This window comes from Carassius carassius, chromosome 24 (genome assembly GCF_963082965.1).
Source record: "Carassius carassius chromosome 24, fCarCar2.1, whole genome shotgun sequence".
In the NCBI taxonomy this organism is placed as follows: Eukaryota; Metazoa; Chordata; class Actinopteri; order Cypriniformes; family Cyprinidae; genus Carassius; species Carassius carassius.
The window spans coordinates 27963656-27985933 of record NC_081778.1 but is presented as its reverse complement, the minus strand read 5'-3'; the positions used below and the strand labels follow the sequence as shown (position 1 = coordinate 27985933).

The 22278-nt window shown below is 35.3% G+C and overlaps 1 protein-coding gene across 11 annotated transcripts in view; it reads left to right on the top strand.

Annotated features, from left to right (window-relative positions):
• Window positions 1–22278, top strand: part of LOC132103362 (regulating synaptic membrane exocytosis protein 2-like) — a 171751-nt gene that overhangs the window by 85867 nt on the left and 63606 nt on the right. For 7 of the 11 annotated variants that reach the window (XM_059508415.1, XM_059508413.1, XM_059508410.1 and 4 more), the window contains 11 exons: window positions 3767–3960; window positions 7713–7832; window positions 10441–10540; window positions 10987–11110; window positions 12480–12526; window positions 13325–13437; window positions 14659–14706; window positions 16055–16185; window positions 17164–17335; window positions 17694–17847; window positions 20608–20676. In XM_059508415.1, the coding sequence (XP_059364398.1) occupies window positions 3767–3960; window positions 7713–7832; window positions 10441–10540; window positions 10987–11110; window positions 12480–12526; window positions 13325–13437; window positions 14659–14706; window positions 16055–16185; window positions 17164–17335; window positions 17694–17847; window positions 20608–20676 (1272 nt within the window). Of the gene's footprint in view, window positions 1–3536; window positions 3605–3766; window positions 3961–7712; window positions 7833–10440; window positions 10541–10986; window positions 11111–12479; window positions 12527–13324; window positions 13438–14658; window positions 14707–16054; window positions 16186–17163; window positions 17336–17693; window positions 17848–20607; window positions 20677–22278 lie in introns of all 11 variants that reach the window. The other 4 variants (XM_059508414.1, XM_059508411.1, XM_059508416.1 and 1 more) reach the window with 4 other exon arrangements.

Below are 22278 nucleotides of genomic sequence, written 5' to 3'. Positions count from 1 at the left end.
GAGAGAAATAGATCCCAGAATGTAGCCGCAAAGACCCTGCGCTCTCGCTTTCACTATAGAGAGAGAGAGAGAGAGACAGCAGCAGTGCTCCAGGAGAATAGCATTGTGTAGCTTACTGTTTTTGTTCAGTCCCAGCTTAATTTGGCAACTTTCATCATTGTGATAAACCCTTTCACCCTATACACTAGTTCACCCAAAAATGAACATTCGTTCATAATTAACTCTGTCGTTGCAAACCTGTATGAATTTCTTTATTCTGTTGAAAAAAATAGATAACAAAAACAAAAAGATATTTTGAAGATTGTACTTAACTAAACAGTTGCTGGTAGCCATTGACTTCCATATTATTATTATTTTAAGTATGGAGGTCAATGGCTACCAGCAACTGTTTGTTTTTATTGCATGGTTTTGATGATTATAAAACTATGAAATGATAATAGTAATCATTGGGACCTTTTATCTTGGTTTATCGTCAAGCCTGTAACTGGTACATTTAAAATTAGAAACATAAGTATAAGACATTGTTCAAAATATCTTCTTTTGTGCTCACCAGAAGAAAAAAACTTTCAGGTACAGGTTTAGAACAAATTGCGGGTGAGTTAATTATGTGAGATCCATTTATAATTTATAAATTATTATCTCTTGGTTTGCGTATATCAAGTTTTAAATAATCAAATGAGATGAATTACTTTTTTAATTACTGGATTATGAAAATTAAAAAAAAATTAATTTCCCCTTTGTTTTTGCCATGCATAGCATGTATTATACAGTACTCTTTGACTTTCTCAAGGACAAAATCTTTCGGTGAATAGCTTAAGGCTTCTTCCCAAATTACCCCTTTATTATTTAGTGCACTAATTCTCATAAGTCTGCTGTTCTCTGTCATTAGCACCAGCACGGGTGTTTTGAAGTTTAATGTAATGAGTCCCATGTGTAGATCAGCTGCTGCAAGATTGGTCGCTCTGTTCATCCCATGTTTAAGGCATGTCTAGCTGATCCATAGGCTGAGCGCTAGCATATCTGATGATCTTAAATATTGCACGGTATTATATTTACTTAATTACTTATTTAATTTTGTATTTACTGTTTGGTAAATGAAATAAAGCTAAAATAAAATAGAGATGTTAGATGAGAAACTAAAAAAAAAAATGTTGACACTGAAAATAAGTTGAAATGTTAAAACTAAAGCTGAAATAAAAATAAATACAAAAAGTATATATATATATATATATACATATATAGTCAGGAGAAATGCTTAATATATATATATATATATATATATATATATATATATATATATATATATATATTAGGGGTGTAACGGTACGCAAAAATCACGGTTCGGTACGTACCTCGGTTTTAAAGTCACGGTTCAGTTCATTTTCGGTACAGTAAGGGAAAGAAATGGAAACATTAAACTGCAGGTTGTTTATTACTATAAACTTTTTTTTTAACAATTTGTTTACACTTTTTTTTATATACTTTTTAATAAAATATATATAAAATAAAAAAAGAATAAGAAATAAAATACTGCTGCAAAGTTCTCCACTAAATAAAATACTCGGTCTCAAACCAATATCATATAAAATATAATAGAAAAAATAAATAACTATGATTACAGTGCAGCATTACCAATCCCAGCTTGTAGGCCTGCTCATATTTAAAAAATATATATAACTTTTCCAAAGTGTAAAGTGCAGCAACAACGGTTTCAGTTTTTAGACCTGCTCAGATTTCGTTGTTGTATTGGACCGATCGGAATTACAAGCAAAGGTCTGTTTAAATGCCGACGGGAGCTGCGTTTGAATTACAATCGTTTTTTCCCTGTTGTAGTGATGTTGACACTCGCGTGATGCCTTTTGAAAACCTTAGGCCGGTGACACGCTGGCATATTGCACCTGTCTAACATAGTCTATTTTGCCATCAATACTGTTGACGGTGTCCTTTATCAGTAGGCTTTATATTTATGCTCAACAGGAAGTATAGATATTGTTGTCGTGAAAACAAGATCCTGGTCTGTCGGCGGTCTCCTTCTATATCCTCTACAGTAGCAGCAGCGCGCCAGTGCCGCGTCAGGCACGATTCTGGTGTGTAAAGACACAGAAAACGCGAAGCAGCCGTCACGCAACTGACACGCAGCAGAAACGCCACGCTCACGCCACGCAGCCAGTGTGTCACCGGCCTTAGAATCAGCTGCAGGGCGGGATTTGCACTGAACGCGGAGACTTCCGCCACTTAATATGTTCGTTTGGAAACACGAAAATGTACCTATGTTCCGCACAGAAAATATTGCATTCGGTCAGTCGGTACACACGTGCACCGTACCGAAAGCCCTGTACCGAAACCGTCCGGTACGAATACAAGTACCGTTACACCCCTAATATATATATGTGTGTGTGTGTGTGTGTGTATAAAAGAAAAAACTTTAAAGGACAAAATTTACCAAAAAAAACTAATAAAAATTATGAAAGCACATAAAATGACTACAAATTACACTAAATTAAAACAGAAAATATCAAAATGATAAAATATCAAAATATTAATAAACTATAAAGATATGTACAAAAGCAGCACTGCTGATATATCTGTTGTTATATTTAGATAAAAGCTGATAAGAGCTTATAGATCAGATTTAATCAAACCATATATGATGCTGTGTTTGGACGATGTCACATTTTTTGATCTGATCAAGCCCTATGTTATAGACTTTATGTAGCTCCGCCCCTTTTCAGCATTGTGTGTGTTGTCTTCTTGCTTGTATTTCCACAGCCTAAAGATAAGGGTGTGCAAATTTATAACTTAACTGGTCGTACTGACATTTGTTATGACATCCGCTTCAAACATTACAAATGGTCTTGATAATTTTCATTAACTCTACATTAAGATAATCTACGTCAACAGCGATGCTATAGATATTAGTGTTACCAGAAAAAGCCGAAGTTCAAAGACAAAATTCCAAAGATGACTGTTTGCTTGTGTCTCTAGTACATAAGATCTATATTTAATCTTAATTATCTGATTGTGATGTCATATCTCTCCAATTGTAGTAACACAGTTTAAGAAAGTTAAAATGCACTGACTGCATTTTAAACTGAAGTCAAGTCAGGCAACTCCGACAATGTGTGTGTGTTTGTGTTTTTCTTCAAGTTAAGTGTATTAAAACTCCCAGTCCCAAGATCTTTTCAGATCTTATTAGTCAGACATAGAAGATAGCGACTTCAGCCAAGCTTCTTTGAGCACTGCAAACGTTTGACCTCTTCTGTAGTTTTGTTGCAGTTAGCAGGGACAGGTATTTTTTTTTGTCTAAATTGTCATACAGTAGGTTGCATAAATATGGATATGAGCGTATCAATCAATGTACATGAAGTGTGAGTGTAAGTATGAGTGTGACTGACACATTTAACAGTATGAGAGTGAATTTAGTGTCTCTTTTCCCCACGTCTCTGTTTCCTTTGTCCTTACAAACTACCTCTGCTGTATCTGTGTGCTGTTATTGTGTGTATGTGTGTGTGTGCGCGTGTATGTGGCACTTGCAGGAGATTTGGATGGCCACTGGTGGGATCATACAACGTGGCATAGCAACGATGCTTCCTCCATGTCTTTGGTGAGACATGCGGAGCCTAATGTCCCATCTCTTTCTCTCTCTTCCTGGCTCTCCTCTGTCTTTTTCTCCCTCTCAGTCACTCTTTGTCATTCCATGATTCTTTTGATTTATTTTCAATTCTGCATGTTTTTTTTTCTTTCTGTTTTTATCCCATGTCTATAGGGGACAGTCAAAGGGGAAAAAGACAAACTTTTGAGCAGTCACACAACTTATCTGAGGGCCAAAAGAAAATGGTACGCTTTGGGGGCCACTCTTTGGAAGAAGATGCTGAGTGGTGTGAACCCCAGATTAAAGACTCGGGGGTTGATACATGCAGTAGCACTACCCTAAACGAGGAGCATAGCCATAGTGAGAAGGTACTGGGACCTCTGTAGCCTGCATTGGTTTGATTTCATTTGATCTTGTTTTGTTTGAACTTTTCATTTACTTCATTGTGTTCCATTTTCACTTGATCTTTGTTTTAATGCCGATGATATTAGGTCAGATCTTCTTTTTGGATGTTGCAGGGATAGTTCACCCAAAATGAAAATTCTGCCATCATTTATTTCCATTTGTGTAGTTTCAAACCCATATGACTTTCTTTTTTCCTCTGTGGAGTACAAAATAGAGCTATATGAAGATATCCAAGCTGCTATTTTCCATAAAATAAAAGCAGACAGTGACCAAGAGCTGTCAAGCTCCTAAAAGGAAAATGTTCTGTATGACTTCAGTGCAATATTTCAGATCTTCTAAAACTACAGTGCCATTGAAAAACTTGGGGTCACTAAGCATATTTTTTAATTAATACTTCTATTCAGCAAGGACTTGTTAAATTGATCAAAAGTGACAGCCAAGACATTTATATTGTTGCAAAAGATTTTAATTTCAAATGAATGCTGTTCTTTTAAATGCTTTTTAAAATCAAAGAATTCAGATTTTTATTTTTAGATTGTTTCCACAAAAAAGAATCAAGAAGCAAAACTTTGATAATGATAACCGTGATAATGATAAGAAATGTTTCTTGAGCAGCATATTAGAATGATTTCTGAAGGATCATTTGACACTCAAGACTGGAGTAATTACGCTGAAAATTCAGCTTTGCATCACAGGAATAATTTACTTTTTAAAATATATTCATATATAAAACATTTATTTTAAATTGTAATAATATTACTGATTTAACACTCTTTTTAATCTAATTTATGCAAGTGACTTTTTAGAAACTATTGAACAGTAGTATATTTGACAGATTTCTGTGTGAAACTGACCGAAAATTTAAGTAACATTCACATTTGTCCTCCTTTTAAATCTCTTATATTTAGTTTGCACTTTAATTCTGTTTAATTCAGCACGTCACATTTGGTCATGTGGCTCGCAAAAACCAATGCTGTACAGCATCATCGATGTCAAAATATGCTTTCATTCTGAGCTGCATAAATATTCTCCTTTTGTGTTCCATGAAAGAAAGAAAGTCATACGGCTTTGGAACTTCGTGAACAATTTTGCTTGAACTATCCATGTTTTAAGGTTCTAAAAAAACAAGTTTTCCTGTTTAAAATTTCTGTTCTTCTGTGGCTGTAGCTGGAGAGCCTCTGTCTTGCTCTGTTATCTTTGCTTCTTTGCCGTAGTTGATATAGCAGCGAATCACTCCATCATGTGACTGTCTGTTTTGTTATGGCACGTAGAGAATGTGGGTTCCCCCGTCAGATGCATGCCCTCTCAGCCTTGTGTCTTATTGCCGTGTTAGTGGCCCTGTTATCCGCGGTAGGGCCCCAGACCCCCTCACTGGTTTGAATCCTCACTCCTTTCCCCCCTCTCCCACCACACACGCTCCAGAAGACTTGCTCCAAAACACACACGCTCACTCGTTCAGAGACGGCCAGCTAGGATTCGTTTTGCCACAAAGTTTGTTTTTCTTTTTTCCCTTTCCACTGTCATATTCCATTGCTCTCCATGTTATGGATCACTGGTTTCCACTGTTTGTGTTCGTGAGCCTTTCCATGCTGTTCTCCTCGCTTTCAGTTTGAACATCGTCTGTTCCTTCTTCCATTATTCAGGCTTGTGTTTGCTGGATGTGGTGTTGGGGTTCGGCTGTGGTGATAGAGGCGGGATCTGTCCGCCATTGGGGGGCTTTTCTCTGCATGTGATAGGTGCATGTCACTCCCAGCAAGAAGATCACACAAACTCTACGCCACCTAGAGCCTCTATAGCCAAAAGAAAAAAGAAAAAGATATTTATATTTATGAAGCATTTATGAATGTTCTGGACTAAGTACATGTTAAGCTCTCCTAACCTACAATAGAAAATAATTTTGGCCTTTTTGTAAAAATACAGTAAACGGTAAAAATAGTTTTTAAAGCAATTAATACTTTGAATCACCAAGGATGCATTAAATTGATCAAAAGTGACAGTTAAGACATTTATGATGTTACAGATTTTCAAGATTTCAATTTCAAATAAACGCTGTTCTTTTGAACTTTCCTTAGGAATCGTGGTTTCTTCAAAAACATTAAGCCATTAAGCAACATTGTTTTCAATATTGTTACAATTAAGAAATCTTCATTAGCAGCAAATCAGCATATTAGACTGATTTCTGAAGGATCATGTGACGCTGAAGACTGAAGTAATGTTAATGCTGAAAATCCATCGATGCATCACAGGAATAAATAAATTTTTGTTGTTTCGAATTTGCAAATAAAACAAAAATTAATAAAGTTTGTTTAATAAGAAAATACTGTTTCTTTCTACTTACATTTCATGTTTATTTCAGTGCATTGCTTGCCATTTCTTTGTAAATATTTGTGTGATCAACTGCAATTTTCTGTGCAGTTACTCTAGATTGTAATAACATTTCACAGTATTACTGTTTTTACTGTATTTCTGATCAAACAAATGCAGCCTTGGTGAGTCAAAAACATTAAAAAAAAAAACTTTACAGACCCCAAACCTGTATGTATAAATGACTTATGGGGCATGGCATTACACCAATACTATTTGTGAATTATAACCACTTACTAACTTAATGTGCAAGTTTTTGTGTTTTATTTATTTTTTAATATATTTTCTGCATTAAAATGTAAAACCACATTGCAGTATATGTGTAAAGATTAAGGGATGTGATTGTGTATTTTCACATAATATAAAGGAATAATGCCAGTAACCTGTAAGCAGAACTTGAAGCAGAATTTCAATAATAAAATGACAACTTTATAGTTCAGAAAACAGCCAATTTGTATGAAATAAGTAATATAAGCACTTTAGCAAAAATGCAAGCCTAACATTTCCTAACATCTGGAATGCCTTGCCCCATAGACCTCCATTATATTTTTCTATTATAAGCAGTTTTTACCAACCGAGAGATGATTCAGTTATTATAATTTTTTTATTTCTTTCCTTTGTGGTAACTGACAGCAGGTCGTAGATGTTATCCATATAGCTTAACTTGTATTGAACCCAGATCACTCCTATAAATCTCTCTCCGATTTCATTTCTGAAATCAAACATTTTCATATTGCATTATAACAGAGACATTCATTAAATGTAAAAAAGTATATGTATTTTAGGCGCATTTTAAGACAGGTTTTCTGCAGCTAAATTATTAAATGGATAGCTTATCAGAAAATAAAAATTCTGACATTTACTCACCCTCAATATTTGAGAGCAAAAGAATTTCAGCTTCCAATATTGAATGACATTTCAGTTGGTTCCTCATGCTAAGCTATCCCATCACTTCAGAATCACTTGTACATGGACCACAGTTTCCAGTTTGACCATTTGACATTGGGGAAACTCATATTGGTCAACTGCTAGTTACTATCCCCTTTTGTTGTATGGAGAAACATCTCCTTATGCACTCCACGGAAAACAGAAAGTCATACAGGTTTGGAATGACATGAGGGTGAGTAAATGATGACAGAATTTTCATTTTGGGGGAGCTTAATCCCTTAATCTTCTAGGAAACATTATTTGATTTGTCCCAGATGTGTGGCTTGTTTCCATGAAACACCTGCAATCACAACAGAGTTTGTGTGATAAATCAGATGAAATTCATCTCAGCCTAACCCCGCACCAGCACTTGCAGCTTTCTGTGTGTTCTGAAATGATGTTTGTTGTGGTTTCGACCTGACAGCACCCGGTCACATGGCAGCCCTCCAAAGATGGAGATCGACTCATCGGCAGGATTCTGCTCAACAAGCGCATGAAGGATGGCAGCGTTCCCCGCGACTCTGGAGCTCTTCTGGGACTGAAAGTGAGTCGCTTGTCCTCCTGTGAGGAAATGCTCTATATGTGATTTTGATATCCCACATGGTTCAGTAATGGTAGCAATTCATTTTTAAGGAGAGTTCTTGCTTTGAAGGAATAGTTCATCCAAAAATTTAAATTGCTGAAATTTGAAAATATGTAGATGAGCTTGTTTCCTTAACCAGAAAAGATTTGGAGAAATTTAGTATTACATCACTTGCTCAGTAATGGTTCCGCTGCAGTTGTTAGAAACATCACAATAATCCATGTGTAATCCACATGACTCCAGTCCATCAATTAATGTTTTGTGAAGCAAAAAAACTGGGATTGAAAAAAAAGAAGTGCAGATTAAGCACTGTTTACAAGCGAAAACAGGCCAAAGCAGCTCTTAGCAAATATTATGATATTCTCCATATCTATTCCAGTGAAGAAACAAACTAATCCAACTAATCTACATCATTATATATCTTTTTTTTTATGTATGTGTGTGAACTATTTCTTTAATGGAAACTCTCTTGACAAGATGTTGATAACTACAGATAAATAATTTTCCTACCATTTTTAAAAAGCAGAAATATTAATTGTGGGTCTTGTATTTTAAAGGGTTAAAATGATAAGTTAAACCTGTTAACCTGCACCAGAACGTCCTCGTCATCAAAGCCTCTCCCACACGCACATGCCAGTGATTATGAATAGATTAAATGAAACGGGACAAATTTAATCTTGACAAACTATGTATCATTATAAAGATCTAAGCCTCAAGCATCGACGACAGATCGCTGTTTTTCAATGGAAAGCTTATAAAGACTGTATTTGCTACATTTGTGTAAGCAGTACACATAAAAAAACGCTGAAATTAAATGAAATGAAAACGCTGTACATACCAGATCCGTCGGTTGGGGGGTGGGGGGGGCGGTGTGTAGACATAGTCTCAGAAAAATATTTGCAGGAGTCTCATTTTTCATGATATTTTATTCAGATTTGAAATAGAAACTCATGAGACATGTGGCTTTCAACCCATTACTTTTCTAGATTGCTCCAGGACTTATTTCATGTATTTTTATATCAAATAAAAAAATATTTAAGAGTGGTAAAAAAAATTCAAGGCACTTCAGTGTCTATAACTTTTAATATTTTTGAGCATTATCAAATCTGGTTGATAAAAAGTGAAGCCCAAAGGGTCTTCTTTCTAAAGACACCACAATTATGTTTGTAACACACTGAAGTAGGAAACTATTACAATTTTAAGTTAGTTAGAGCACTTTCAGCTGTGAGTCCCATAATGGGGGGTGCTGACTAACAGGTTAAGTTAATATTTATGTTCAAGTCAATGTGAAGCATGTTCATAACCCATTGTTCTTCAGTAAAACATGATACGGAACAAGACAGATGTAGAGTGGGACTGTTTATCCGTTAGGATTTAATCGAATTCAAAGGAAAAATATTTTAGAAGTTGATGTTTTTTTTTTTTATTATTATAAACAAACTTGCATTTTAGTACTTGCAATGATGAGCACTCTAAGTATACTCTTAAAAACAAAGGTTTCAAAGGGTTTATTTTTTTGGAGCAATGCAATTTTTGGTTCCTCAAATAACTTTTCAGTGTAACTTTTTTCAAAAAAACTTTTTCTATTATAAAGGACCTGTGCAATGAAAAGGTTCTATGGATGTTAAGGTTCTTCATGGTACCATCAATGCCAATAAAGAACCTTTATTTTTAAGAGTGAATGCTTATTACTTTTAACAAATGTGTACTGAGAAAGTCTGAAAGGTTCAATGTAATTTATTGTTGACATTTAAAGAGCGACAAAACATGGTTACAGTACAGTTCGTACAGTGGAAGTAAACAAGGGCTGAGCGCTTCCAGGGTTTAAAAGCAGAAATCCAAAGCTTGTGTTTGTTGTTAAAGCACTTACATGGATTGTTCAGCAGACTGGAGAGAAACGGAGAATCATTACTGATAACTAACTTTCTGAATGGCTGATTGTGTGTCAGCTGAGTGCTACCGTGTGCATTATATCCGTTACCATCAGTAGTTTGTCAAACAAACACACACACACACACACACACACACACAGTCACCCTCGGCTCCATGCCACTCATTATCTAAAGCCATCTTTATCCAGGAGGCAGCTCGTAATCTTCTTTGTATGTTTGCATTGGGCTGCCATTAGTAGGGATTTGATTTGTATGATGCTCACAGAGTGATTGGTCACGTGGTTTAAGGAACAGACCTCCAGACCTTTTCCAACAGTCGGCTCTTCCAAAAGCGTGGACAGAAATATCATATACACCCTCGAACTTGTGTAACTTGTGCAGTTTATTACAAAACAACAGATTATTATCTCTAAACTCTATTTTCCTAAAATAAGTCATGAATAAAAAAGACAAGATCTATTAAATATATTCACATAAAACTGAGCTTATGTAGGTTACCTAAATACTAACAACATGAAACCTTCATTATGGAGTCATGAAACCTACAATACCAGTCAAATTTCATTAGCATTTCTTGGTAAAAATGTTGGGACAAAAGCAAAAACTAATATATTATAGTTTCACCATCACTAGTTCATTATCTAAGCATTTTGTGTGTGTGTGTGTGTGTTTTGCAGGTGGTTGGAGGAAAGATGACAGAGTCTGGGCGACTATGTGCATTCATCACCAAAGTAAGGAAAGGGAGTTTAGCGGATACAGTTGGGCATCTCAGACCAGGTACATCTTATGTTTCTGTATTTGATGTATTATTTGAGACAAAGCTGAATTTCTAACAGCCATTACTTTAGTCTTCAGCATCACATGATCCTTTGTTGAAATGTTGTTTACAAGCATTTCTTCTTCTTACTAATAATGTTGAAAACAGTTGTGCTGCTTAACATTCTTGTGGAAACCATGATACTTTTTTAAAGATATTTTGAGAAATAGAATAGGCCTAAAAGAACATATTTTTTTTCTAACTATGCAAGCATTAATGCTACTTTACAGTCATTTTTGATCAATTTAATACATCTTTGCTGAATAAAAAGAAAATCTTACTGACCCCAGACTTCTACATAGTGGATTATTAGTCTGACAGTTTGTTACTGTATTCCATCTGGTAATGAATACTAGCATGAGTGTTTGATTTGCAGAGTTTGGTAATTCATTTTCTTGTTTCATAGGTGACCAGGTCCTAGAGTGGAATGGCCGAAAGTTGCAAGGAGCCACATTTAAAGAAGTTTACAATATCATTTTAGAATCAAAGCCAGAGCCTCAGGTGGAACTAGTGGTCTCACGACCCATTGGGTACGACATCCTCTACAGTGTTCTTCAGTGTGACATGAAACTGGTCTTCATGTGAACGGAACAGAAATTACATTTACAAACATTCAGTTACACTGTGAATACAAAAGATGCAACAGATGCATCCACCATGGAATATTTTGCTGGTACTGATAAAGAAGCAATTAAAAATCAAAAATTGTTGTTATCATTGACAGATGAAAGTCATATTCTGGAGCACCAAAAAAAAAATTGTATTGTATTTTCCTCATGAGCTGCAATTAGAAACAGATCTACAAGCCTCTTTCCAAACTTGTTGTTTTGTTTTTTTGGTTCATAAAATTACTAGTGGACATCAGGGAAAAATGTCTTGAATGATCGCTTTAAAGCACCTGCTGCTGTCTCAGATGAGCAAACAAACAAAACCGCTGCCCTGCAGTTTAGCCTCGTAATCGTCCTAATTGTAATTAATAAGAGCGTATGACCAAGTGAACTCTCTTTAGATTGTGAGTTTGGGCTGCTGCCACAAGCTTCACATCAACACTAATGTGGTGCTCAGGGTCATTACAGTATTTTAAAACTGCTTAGATATTAAAAGTGGTACTTGAGGAGCACTCATTGAAGCCACTCACTCATATACCTAGTATTTAGACCAAGTCTGCAAAACTACAAGCACATCATGTGCTTTAAACTCAAACGCAAAACTCTAAATTATTCTCTTCATTACACACATCATTCAAAACTAACAGCTCTTTAGGAAACATTTAAATGTCACACTCATTTACTGATGACCTGTATCTAGTGATCATGTGACTTTCTTTTTTTTCGTTGCATACAGCCCAAGTCAGAGTCAACTTTATTTCTAAAGTGCTTTACACAATATAGATTATTTCACAGCAGCTTCACAATAGTTTCAAATTCAGATTCTGCTTTGACGCAGCTCTAACAAGTCAATAGTGTCATTACACAGCACAAGTATTGATTTAGTTCAGTTGTGTAACTGTAAAATTAATCAGTTGTACCCACATACTGTATATACAGTGTGTATGTGCATATGCATTTGTGTGCGAGTGCTGTGACACTCCAGTGCTCTCCACTGCACTCTGAACAAGCAAGAGACACACAAGAGTAGTGTTGTACATTTTTCACATCTGTGTATAGTTTTCCGTGTATGTGGCTAATTATTTTATGCTTGTGCATGGTTACTATGAAAAAAAAAAGTTAAAATGGTTTTGAAAACGTTTGCTTTTGTAAGATACTAAGTGTGACGTTTTCCATTTTTTGTGTGTAGAGTTTTGAGAAATGGAGCCATAGTTTCAAAAACTGAGTGTAAGCATTTTTTTAAAACTGAAACGCACACGTTATTGATTTCTCTGTGCCACTGTCATTCCAGCGATATCCCCAGGATACCAGAAAGCACACACTCACAACTGGAATCCAGTGAGTACATTTTCTCAGTCTAGTATGTCTAAACAAAACGAATCTGTGAGACATGAATTATACATTTCTACAGGTGTTTTTTTTGTATGTTTGTTTACTCACCTGACTATATCTGTATTTAACCTCAGAACGATCTCAAAGTTAAAAGAGGTGCTGAAGTCTGAAATTTTGTTGGCTGTGATTTAAAATAAAACATTTCCCCCCGTTTCACATACAAGGTTTAAGCCTAGTTCCAGACTAAAATGCAAGTCTGAGCTGTTTCAACTGAAAGAAACTTGCACTGATTGATCTTAAAATATGTCAGTGCCCTTGTTTTACCTCAAGATGCACACCAGTAATATTTCTTTCTTTGTCACGTTTATAAAAATTACTTAAATGTCCTAGTTGAGCCATGACCTAACCCTGGCTTAGTCTAAGCCCTGTCTGTGAAACCAGGTCTTTTCAAACTTAATTCAAGTGATGAAGGCTTTTGAAAGTCTGACACTAATCAGTGTTTAGTACTACAGTAACGTTAACCCTGCCTGGTTTAAATGTTTGAAAATATAACAGTTGGAAATGTTCAATAGAAATTTAGAAAAGTACTCAAAAGTAATGAAATGTAATCAGATACATTACTTTAATAAAGTTACAATAGTTATTACATTTTAAATAGGGTAACTTGTAATCTGTAACTTATTACAGTTTCAAAGTAACCTTCCCAACACTGTGCATATGTTGTACATTATATATATATATATATATATATATATATATATATATAGTTTTTTTTTTATTACTTAACACTGAATCTCTTCTAAGGTTCGAGTTCATTTGAGTCTCAGAAGATGGAGCGTCCCTCCATATCTATCACGTCTCCCATGAGCCACGGAGTGCTGCGGGACGCCCCACAGTACTTGTCAGGACAGCTTACAGTAAGTTCACAATAATCACATCCTGTGCAGGGAAAAACTAGTGGTTTTCAGGCTTGTGCAACACAACTACATTTCCCCATCATTCTTTGACATCACAATAATGAAAAATACGTAGATAAAACGTTGTTTACACGTCATTTGTGCTTTGATTGCTGTACTTTCTACCTTCCTACCTTCATAAGGAAGCGAAAGGGGAGAAAAATGTATGAAATTCCACAACGTTTCAGTTTCATTCTGACTAAAATCACTTAAACAGCTTTAATCAGAGATGAAGCTTTGGATCAGGCTGCCGTAGTCTTCTCAAACCTGATCAGGTTACAGTCAGGCCTCATGCAGCCCATTGTGAGTGTAAAAATACCCAGCATGCTTGTAGAACAAGACAAACTCTGGTGTAAAGTGCACAAGCTGGTTGATTTAAGCAAAACAAATGAATGCAGGTTTTTCCCCAGGTAATACTGTTTGGATGAAAAAATCAATGATTTCAAAGAATGGATGACCAAAATGGGTTTTCCAGTGGCTGATACTGATATGTAGAAAGCAGGGTGGCTAATGATAGATGGGTAGATTGATAGAGGATAGATGGATGGGTAGTTTTGGGTAGACAGTTGGACAAATGAATAGACATGGATGGGTAGTTTTGGGTCAATGCCATTAATCTCAAAATGAATGGTGTATTATTTAGGTTTAATACAAATGTGTTGTCTCATATTCTTGTTCTGTATCTCACTGAATTCAATCATTTCTAATACTCTGTGTATTGTGTGCTTGTGTGTTAAATAACAATCTTGTTACTTTGTATTTTGCTGAACGGGAGATTCAATGTAAACAGTGATGTTTCTTGTGAAGAGATGCCCACTGAGATTTTTAGTAGAAAAGACATGACCTTTCAGTCTTTCGTGGAACTAAAGAAACAGTTTAGAGGGTTGTTCTAGCAGACGCACTGGAAATATTCAATCCTAAATAGGGCCCTGAGCATTTAACCTCATCACTGATTTCCCAATCTCTGAAGAAGAGATTGCAGTTAAATTGCATTACAGTGAAAATAGTAAATGAGATCAGAATATTCCAATGCAATATGTTTAAATGTCTGACAGCCATTGTCTTTAGATTGAATCTCCTTTCGGCTTTCTTAGTGTTTCATTAACAACTGGTATTGTCATTTCAGGTTAGTTTTATTGCATTTCTCTTCATTGTTGTTTTTCATTCACTTTACTTACCCAGAGCCAAAGCCTTAGTAGAAGAATTGAGCCTTTTAACCCTAAAGTTCAGGTAATCGTTGCTGTCTACTAAATACACTTCTCTTCTATTGCTTTAATTCATTGGGAAATGCACAGTTGAAAAACGACCGCATTTCCAGCTATTTCTTATCTCAGTTTGCGCATTCGAAGATCTGTTTTAAGCATATTTTATCTGATTGTAAGGCATAAATCATATGCATGCAATGGATTAGCAGAAAAATGTTTTAAGAGACACTCGAGTGTTGGCACACAAACCCTGTGAGATGTTCACCTGCGGCATTAACCCGGGCAGGGAGTAGTGTGTCTCTTTAAATGTTCTAAAGATGCAGAGTTTGTTGGGACATGAAAGTGGATTCTTTTTCCATGTAACATGAAACTGCATTGAATACTGATACTCAGCTACACCGTTTTAGAAAGAACTGAATCCGTTTGCCTAATTATTTTGGAGATTCATTCGTTTGCTGACTTGATTCAGAAACTGCTTTACTTCACATTTGTAATTATACTAATCATGCTAAAAACATTTTTGTTGGTTACTAACATTGCTGAAAGTTTCATGTTGCAGTTAAAAGGATATGTTAAAGTCTATCTGCCTTTCAATCATTTTGACATCAAGCTGGCTGACATGCTTTCAGAGAATGGAATTGGATAAAGGGCTATTTCAGTTTATAAGTCAAGTTTGCAAAATGTCTAAAATAATTTTACGGCAGCTTTAACAGTCCCTGTTTTACTGGTGTTATTTATGTTCTCACGTGCAGAGATGTGTGAAATAAGCAAATTGTACCCGCTTGTACCTGAAGAAAAATGATGTGAATGATTTTAATGTTGTTTATAGAAAATAAACCTGCAATGCATTGTTAATGTCAAGATTATACCTATAGCTCTACACATTTCCGACATTTTTCAGATGTTTTCACTCATGCAAAATTTAAGATTTTCTATTTTGGACACTATAATCGTTCTTAATGCACAGCAACCAATGGTTCTGTTGGGGATTGTGTAATGGTACAATTTGTTTGACCCAGCTTTCCTTGTAACAGATTGCATGTTTTTAATCTGCAGCCTGAGACATTTGTAGGCATTTACTTTGTAGAAAGTTATTTTGCTATTACTTCAAGCAAGTATGGGCTCTGGCTTAGAAGATCTAGTGTTTTATTTGTTAAGTTTGTGTTGTTTCTGTGTTTGTTTGACTTGTAAGTATTTTTCTGTCACGTTTATATTTATCTGAGTACCAAGCTTGGTCTGTCATCTTAGCATGTACAATACTACAATACAATCAAACTCTCTTTTCTCAATTGTTTAAATGAAACGGCTTATGATGCGAAGTCTGAGAAGTCCCTTTTCTTCTCAAACAGACTCTGATGATTGTCCCCTTGCAGGTCAAACTTTGGTATGACAAAGTCGGCCATCAGCTAATCGTCACCATTCTGGGTGCAAAGGACCTGCCTTCAAGAGAAGACGGCCGACCGCTCAATCCTTACGTGAAGATCTACTTCCTCCCTGACAGAAGGTGAGATTGGGGCAGTTACATTTATGCCACTGTGTAAGATAAAACTGAAGAAAAAAAAAATGGTATGGCTATGTTCGGAATGGCGTACTACCTTACTAATCACACTATTTTTGCCGTATGCAATATGTATGTTGTGCACAGTATGCAAAGTTGATATATTTCTGACTTATTTGGCAAAATGTGCAAAAAAGATCCCTGAAATACCAGTGTAATGTTAGTATTATTTATATTATTTTACACTTCTTAATGATTTGAAGTAGGTTTTATTTTTATATTTTCAGTTTTCATTTGAATTTGTTTAGTTATTTTTTTATTTAGTTATGTGTCTTTGTAATTTTTTTTCTTTTTCTTTTTTGTTGAAAATATTAATATTTAGGTATTTGTTTATTTGTATGAGTTTTAATTTACAGTTAATAATGTGAATGCTTAATCTACAACTTAAAATTTCAGTTAGTTGCACAAACAACATTTATTATTTTTGTTTAGTTTTTCATCTAATATTTATATTTTATTTAGTTTCAGCTTTATTTCAATCAATAAAAACAAAAACAGTTAACAGTAATAATCCTATGGGATGCTACTGTATGTCCAATAATGCAATTCAATCGATTAGAAATTATTTATTTTTTTACTTGTATGATAGGACTTCCAAGATTTCAGACACAGATTTTAATACAAAACTGGATAGAAATGTAGTTACATTTTTTTTATTACTTTCTTAGATGGCTACTGAATGCCACTCACTGAATAAAACATTGAACATAGTGTGGTAATGCGTCAACAAGGTTGCATACTGCTTTTGAAAGTTTATCGTCACATATGTCCTATTTCAGATATTGCTAATGTGTAGATCTTTCGTGTCCCACTTGGCATTCCCATATTCCCATTGCATTCTTCACCTTGTTGATATCAGTGTTTGTTCCGAGGTTCTTTTACCATGATGGTAAATAAAAACAGTTTGAATCATTGTTTCTCCAGTGACAAAAGCAAAAGAAGAACAAAAACAGTAAAGAAATCACTAGAGCCCAAATGGAACCAGACCTTTATGTATTCCCCCGTCCACCGGCGGGAGTTCAGGGAACGCATGCTGGAGATCACGTTGTGGGACCAGGCCCGGGTGCGAGAGGAGGAGAGCGAGTTCTTGGGAGAGGTGAGGACAACATGAATCATGGTCTCAAATATTAAGAGGTTTCGGCAGCTTGAAACTCTGAAACTCTAAAACTGATCTCGCTGCAATAACAGACTGTTTGCCTCACAAAATAGTTTGCTTTACAACAATAGTAATACTAATAATCAGAATTATTTTCTGTCAGTATATTTCTAATGCATATGGGTTATTTTTGTAGTCCAATGATCATTTAGTAAGTTGTTAAAGCTGTTGTTAAACCATGCAGAGTCGCATTACAAATCTCACATTTAGAGTTTCAGTGACGTGCCCTAAATTTGTATATGGGATAAACTGGTTATGTTGTCAAGCATTTGAATGTGAAGCAAATGTTTGTGTGTAGATCCTCATAGAGCTGGAAACAGCACTGCTGGACGATGAGCCGCACTGGTATAAGCTACAAACACATGACGTCTCATCGGTACCCCTGCCCAAGAGCTCCCCCTGCCTTCAGAGACGAGCGCTGCATGGAGACAGTCCCACACGCAGACTGCAGAGTATGTCTCTCTCTGTCTCTCTCTCTCCCAAAGATGAAAATTTGCTGAAAATGTACTTACCTTCAGGGCATCCAAGATGTAGATGAGTTTGTTTGCTCATCAGAACAGATTTGGAGAAATGAAGCATACACCATGCTCACTAGTGGACTCTCTGCAGTGAATGGGTGCCGTCAGAGAACTCCATAACGCAGTTTTTTACTTCATAAGATGTGAATTGATTTACTGGATTACTAGTGGATTATTGTGGTGTTCTTACCAGCTGTTTTGACTCATTCTGACGGCACCCATTCACTGCAGAGGATCCATTGGTGAGCATGTGATGTAATGCTACATTTCTCCAAATTTGTTCCGATGAAGAAACTAGAAAGAACGTAAATTTTCAGCAAATTAAGGTTTTGTGTGAACTATTCCTACAGTGATTTTAACATGTTTTCACAAGTTTTCCTAAACACCTTGTGATTAGTTTTACAATCCTGCCTTCTTTGAAACTGTATGACAACAGACAAAAATGTTGTAAAAATATATATGATTTAATAGCAAAAACCAGCTTGTGTTTCCAAGAGCATTTTGTGCCTACCGTACATACTTGCATAGAGTACTAATGTATTTGTTTCAGGCCTACGACCACACACACATTCATAAGCACTCAGTGATCTGAACTGAACTCTGAACTCTGAAACACTACAGCTGTTGGTACAATGAAAGCCATTTGTGTCCTGCATTCATTGTTTTCTATCTTGACCTGGTTATTTCTGCAGCCAAAGGCCCGTTTGTGTACAGCTCAGGTAATGACCGCTGCATGCTCAGGCTGATCCTCTGGGTTTCACCGTCTGTTTTTCATTCTGGATCCACCCTGCTGTCTCTCTCACTCCCATCAAAAACAAAACAAATACTGACTGAAGTGAACCATGTCCTCACACCGCCACATTTTCCCATAGTGCCCTCTGATTCTCCCCAGTGCTACTGTTTTTCCCTCTTTATTGCAGATGAGTCTGATCTCTTGCTTTATGCTATTGTGAACACAGGCTTCTGTCTACTGTTATTATCTGTAGAAGGGCTGGATGGTATGAGCAAAAATCATACACAACATGAATAATTTTACATTATGGTAATAGTCACAGCATACAAGAAAAAATAACTAAAAACTAAAAAACTGGTCGTTTTTTTATTTCCCCCCCCCCCCTTCTTTTGTGGTTACTAGTTGTGTATAGCTGTGATAATATAATATCTCTAAAACAAAGTTTTATTTTGTGTATAACTCGCCTTTGTATGAAATGCTTTTGAATCAGTTTAGTTTCTTCTCTTTTAAGAGTGAGTTTTCTTGGTTTTTGGTTGCTGTGTGGTTTTGTGCTTACAGCACCTGTTTTTATTCATTCAAAGAGACAGAAGCAAAGAAAACTCCCCACAAATCATGTTCAGTCCAGTAGTTTTCTCTTCACAGACAGCAGTTAGCTAATCATTTTGAAAAGTGTCACCAAAGAGCCACCAATCTTTTTTTAAATGTTCCAACATAATTAGGATGATATAAATACATCCCTTACAAAGATTCGCAATGGTAACATGAACTAAATATGAACTGGTTAACCTGGATTTTGCACTTATTATAAAACTTCTGAAAGTGATGTATTGTGCAGCCTAAGAAAAGTCTTATAAACTATATGTAGCCCTAACAAATAAGCAAGACATCGCAAGAAAACATCATGTGATTCCTTATAAATTTGGGAATCTATTTTGACACTTCTAATATGAGTGATTTAAAGAGAGAGTGATTTATAGACAAGAGAGCTGAAGGAGAAAAGAGCCAGTGAAATGAGAGCAGGTTTATTGCTGGCTTGTCATCTGTGTTAAAGCACAAGGGTCTGTTTGGTGGGCGACTGCAGGCTGGGTGTCTGTAAACGCCGCGCTGCAGATTAGCTCTCATTCTTGATCTGAACTGAGTGATGGAGCAGCCGCTTCAGAGTGTCAAACTCAGCAAACGTCAGCGCTGTGGCTGAGGGACGGCGTTCAGCTCGGTTTATTCCTCATGACTGAAGATCCATTTTCTCACGTAAAGCAAAGAGAGAGAGAGATCTCTGACTGACATATTCGGTTATCTGTAAGTAGCCTGAAATAGACATGCATTTCAAGTACAGAAAGCTTCTTCACCACTTTTTATGAGCGTCACAGAGGAAGATGAATGAACAGTTGTGTTTGTCAGTTGTGGTTAAGCAGGAGTTCTGTTCCAAAACGTAGTGCATTTGAACGCATCGGGACTTGAAAATGAGAAATATTTCATTTGCAAATGCTGAAATTAGTTTAAGTGCACTAAAAGAAAAAAAGAAAAAAGAAAAATAAAAAATTACATAAAAACTGAAAATATAAAATTTATAAAAATGAGATTTTTACAACTATAATGACATTTAATATCAACTATAAATATATATTTTTTTATTTATATCCTTTGAAGGGCTGATAAAAAAATAGTTATGTTTAATTAATGAAAAATACAATAAAAAAAAGTTTAGATAAAAATTATTAACCAATACTTGGAGGTAAAGCATTTATTTATTTACTTATTTCTTACTTATTATGTCCATTTTATTTTATTTTATTTTTCATTTCATTTGTTTATCTTGAATATTCCCCAATATGTAGGCCGTAGATTGAAAGCTCATGCTATTTTGGAACAGTGTTATATAAATGTTTATAGTGCAGATGATCCCGTCTGGCTTCAGACCGTACTAACACTTGTCTGTCTGTGTCTCTGTTTTTCTGCTGTAGGGTCTCAGAGGATCAGTGACAGTGAGTTCTCAGACTATGACTGTGATGATGGTGTTGGCGTCGTATCAGGTAAGATGTTAGCAGGAACATGGTGAAAATGATGATATCTGACAGAGGTGATGAAGACATTTACTGCTAAAGGTGTTCAAAATTACGTCTTTCTTTGCCTTTGAAGACAAACATCTCAAAGAGCCATGTTAATTTCCATACGATTTCCATATTTATTTATTTTTACGCATTAGTGTATTAGTGTGTTTTTAATATAATAGCATACTGCTTACTCTATACCATGTAGTATAAATTGTATTCTGCATGCACTGTATACGCAGCATACTACTGTTTGAAATGATTTGCATTGCATACTACATAACTCATTTGCTGAATATTATACAGTATTGGTGTTATTATTCTTAAAAATATATATATCTCTATATCTATATATATATCTATATCTATCTATCTATATATATATATATATATATATATATATATATATATATATATATAAAAATTCTGTATTTGTGGGTGAACCAAAATAAATAATAATTTGAAATGCAATTGAAAATATATATATAATAAAATAAAATAAAAATGCTGGCATCTAACTAAAATAAAATAAGTTTGTGCAAAGCTTTTACTACACTGTACTAAACTGTAATGTTACTAAAACTAAAATAAATATTAAAGCTAAATAGAAATATTTTAAAAAGCAAAAAAAAAGGCAAAAGCACATAATTACTCAAATAAAAAATAAAATAAAAAGATGAATGAATTTTAAATAAAAGCTGATTCAGTTATAATATGAATAGTCATACAATATATAATTTTAATGTATATACTGTGTATAATTTTAATTATGCTACAAATTATATACTTTAAAAATATATAATAAGATACATCTTACTTTATATCACACATTATATACTGTATACTGCCTGTAATTAAAAAAAATAATTGTTTCAAATATTTAGCAATATGTAGCAATTAAAATTCACTCACATTTCAGCCAGTGACGTCCAGTTATCATCTCGCAAATAAATGTAACTATTTTGCATTTTTAATCCACTTTTGTGTCTAAATGTCTTAACTTTTTGCAGTTGAGTTGACTAAATCAAGATATAGGACTAATTCCACATAAATTCTAATGTCATACTGTGTACAGTACAAAGTACAGTAGTATGTTTTGGATGTCTTCACCACTCATCAACCTAATACTGGTGCCAAAATGTTCATCTGTACGGGCATCTCAGACGGAAAGGGAAAGCCTAAACAACACACACATCCACACATACCCTTTTTAAAATTCCAGTCGAGCTCTTTGTGATAGAGGGAAACCCTCCCTCAATCTCTCTCTCTCTCTCTCTCTCTCTCTCTCTCTCTCTCTTTCTCATTGATTTTGGCTCAGACTTAGGGCCGGTTGTAAAGTGCTGATGCAGTGCTTTCCGCTGGGAGGAGATGATTAACATTCAGAGGAATTATAGATCGCTGCTTTCCCTTTATGCGCTCTGTGCTGCTGTAGTTGTTTCCTGGCCTGTGTGTTTAGCAGCCATCATTTATTGCAGCATGATGCATCGGTGCCGAAGCACTCTCTGCGCTGGTGCACGTTCAGAATGAGGGTGTGCATACAGTACGTGTGTGTGACAGACCAAATTAATGTTACTTGTACTGTAA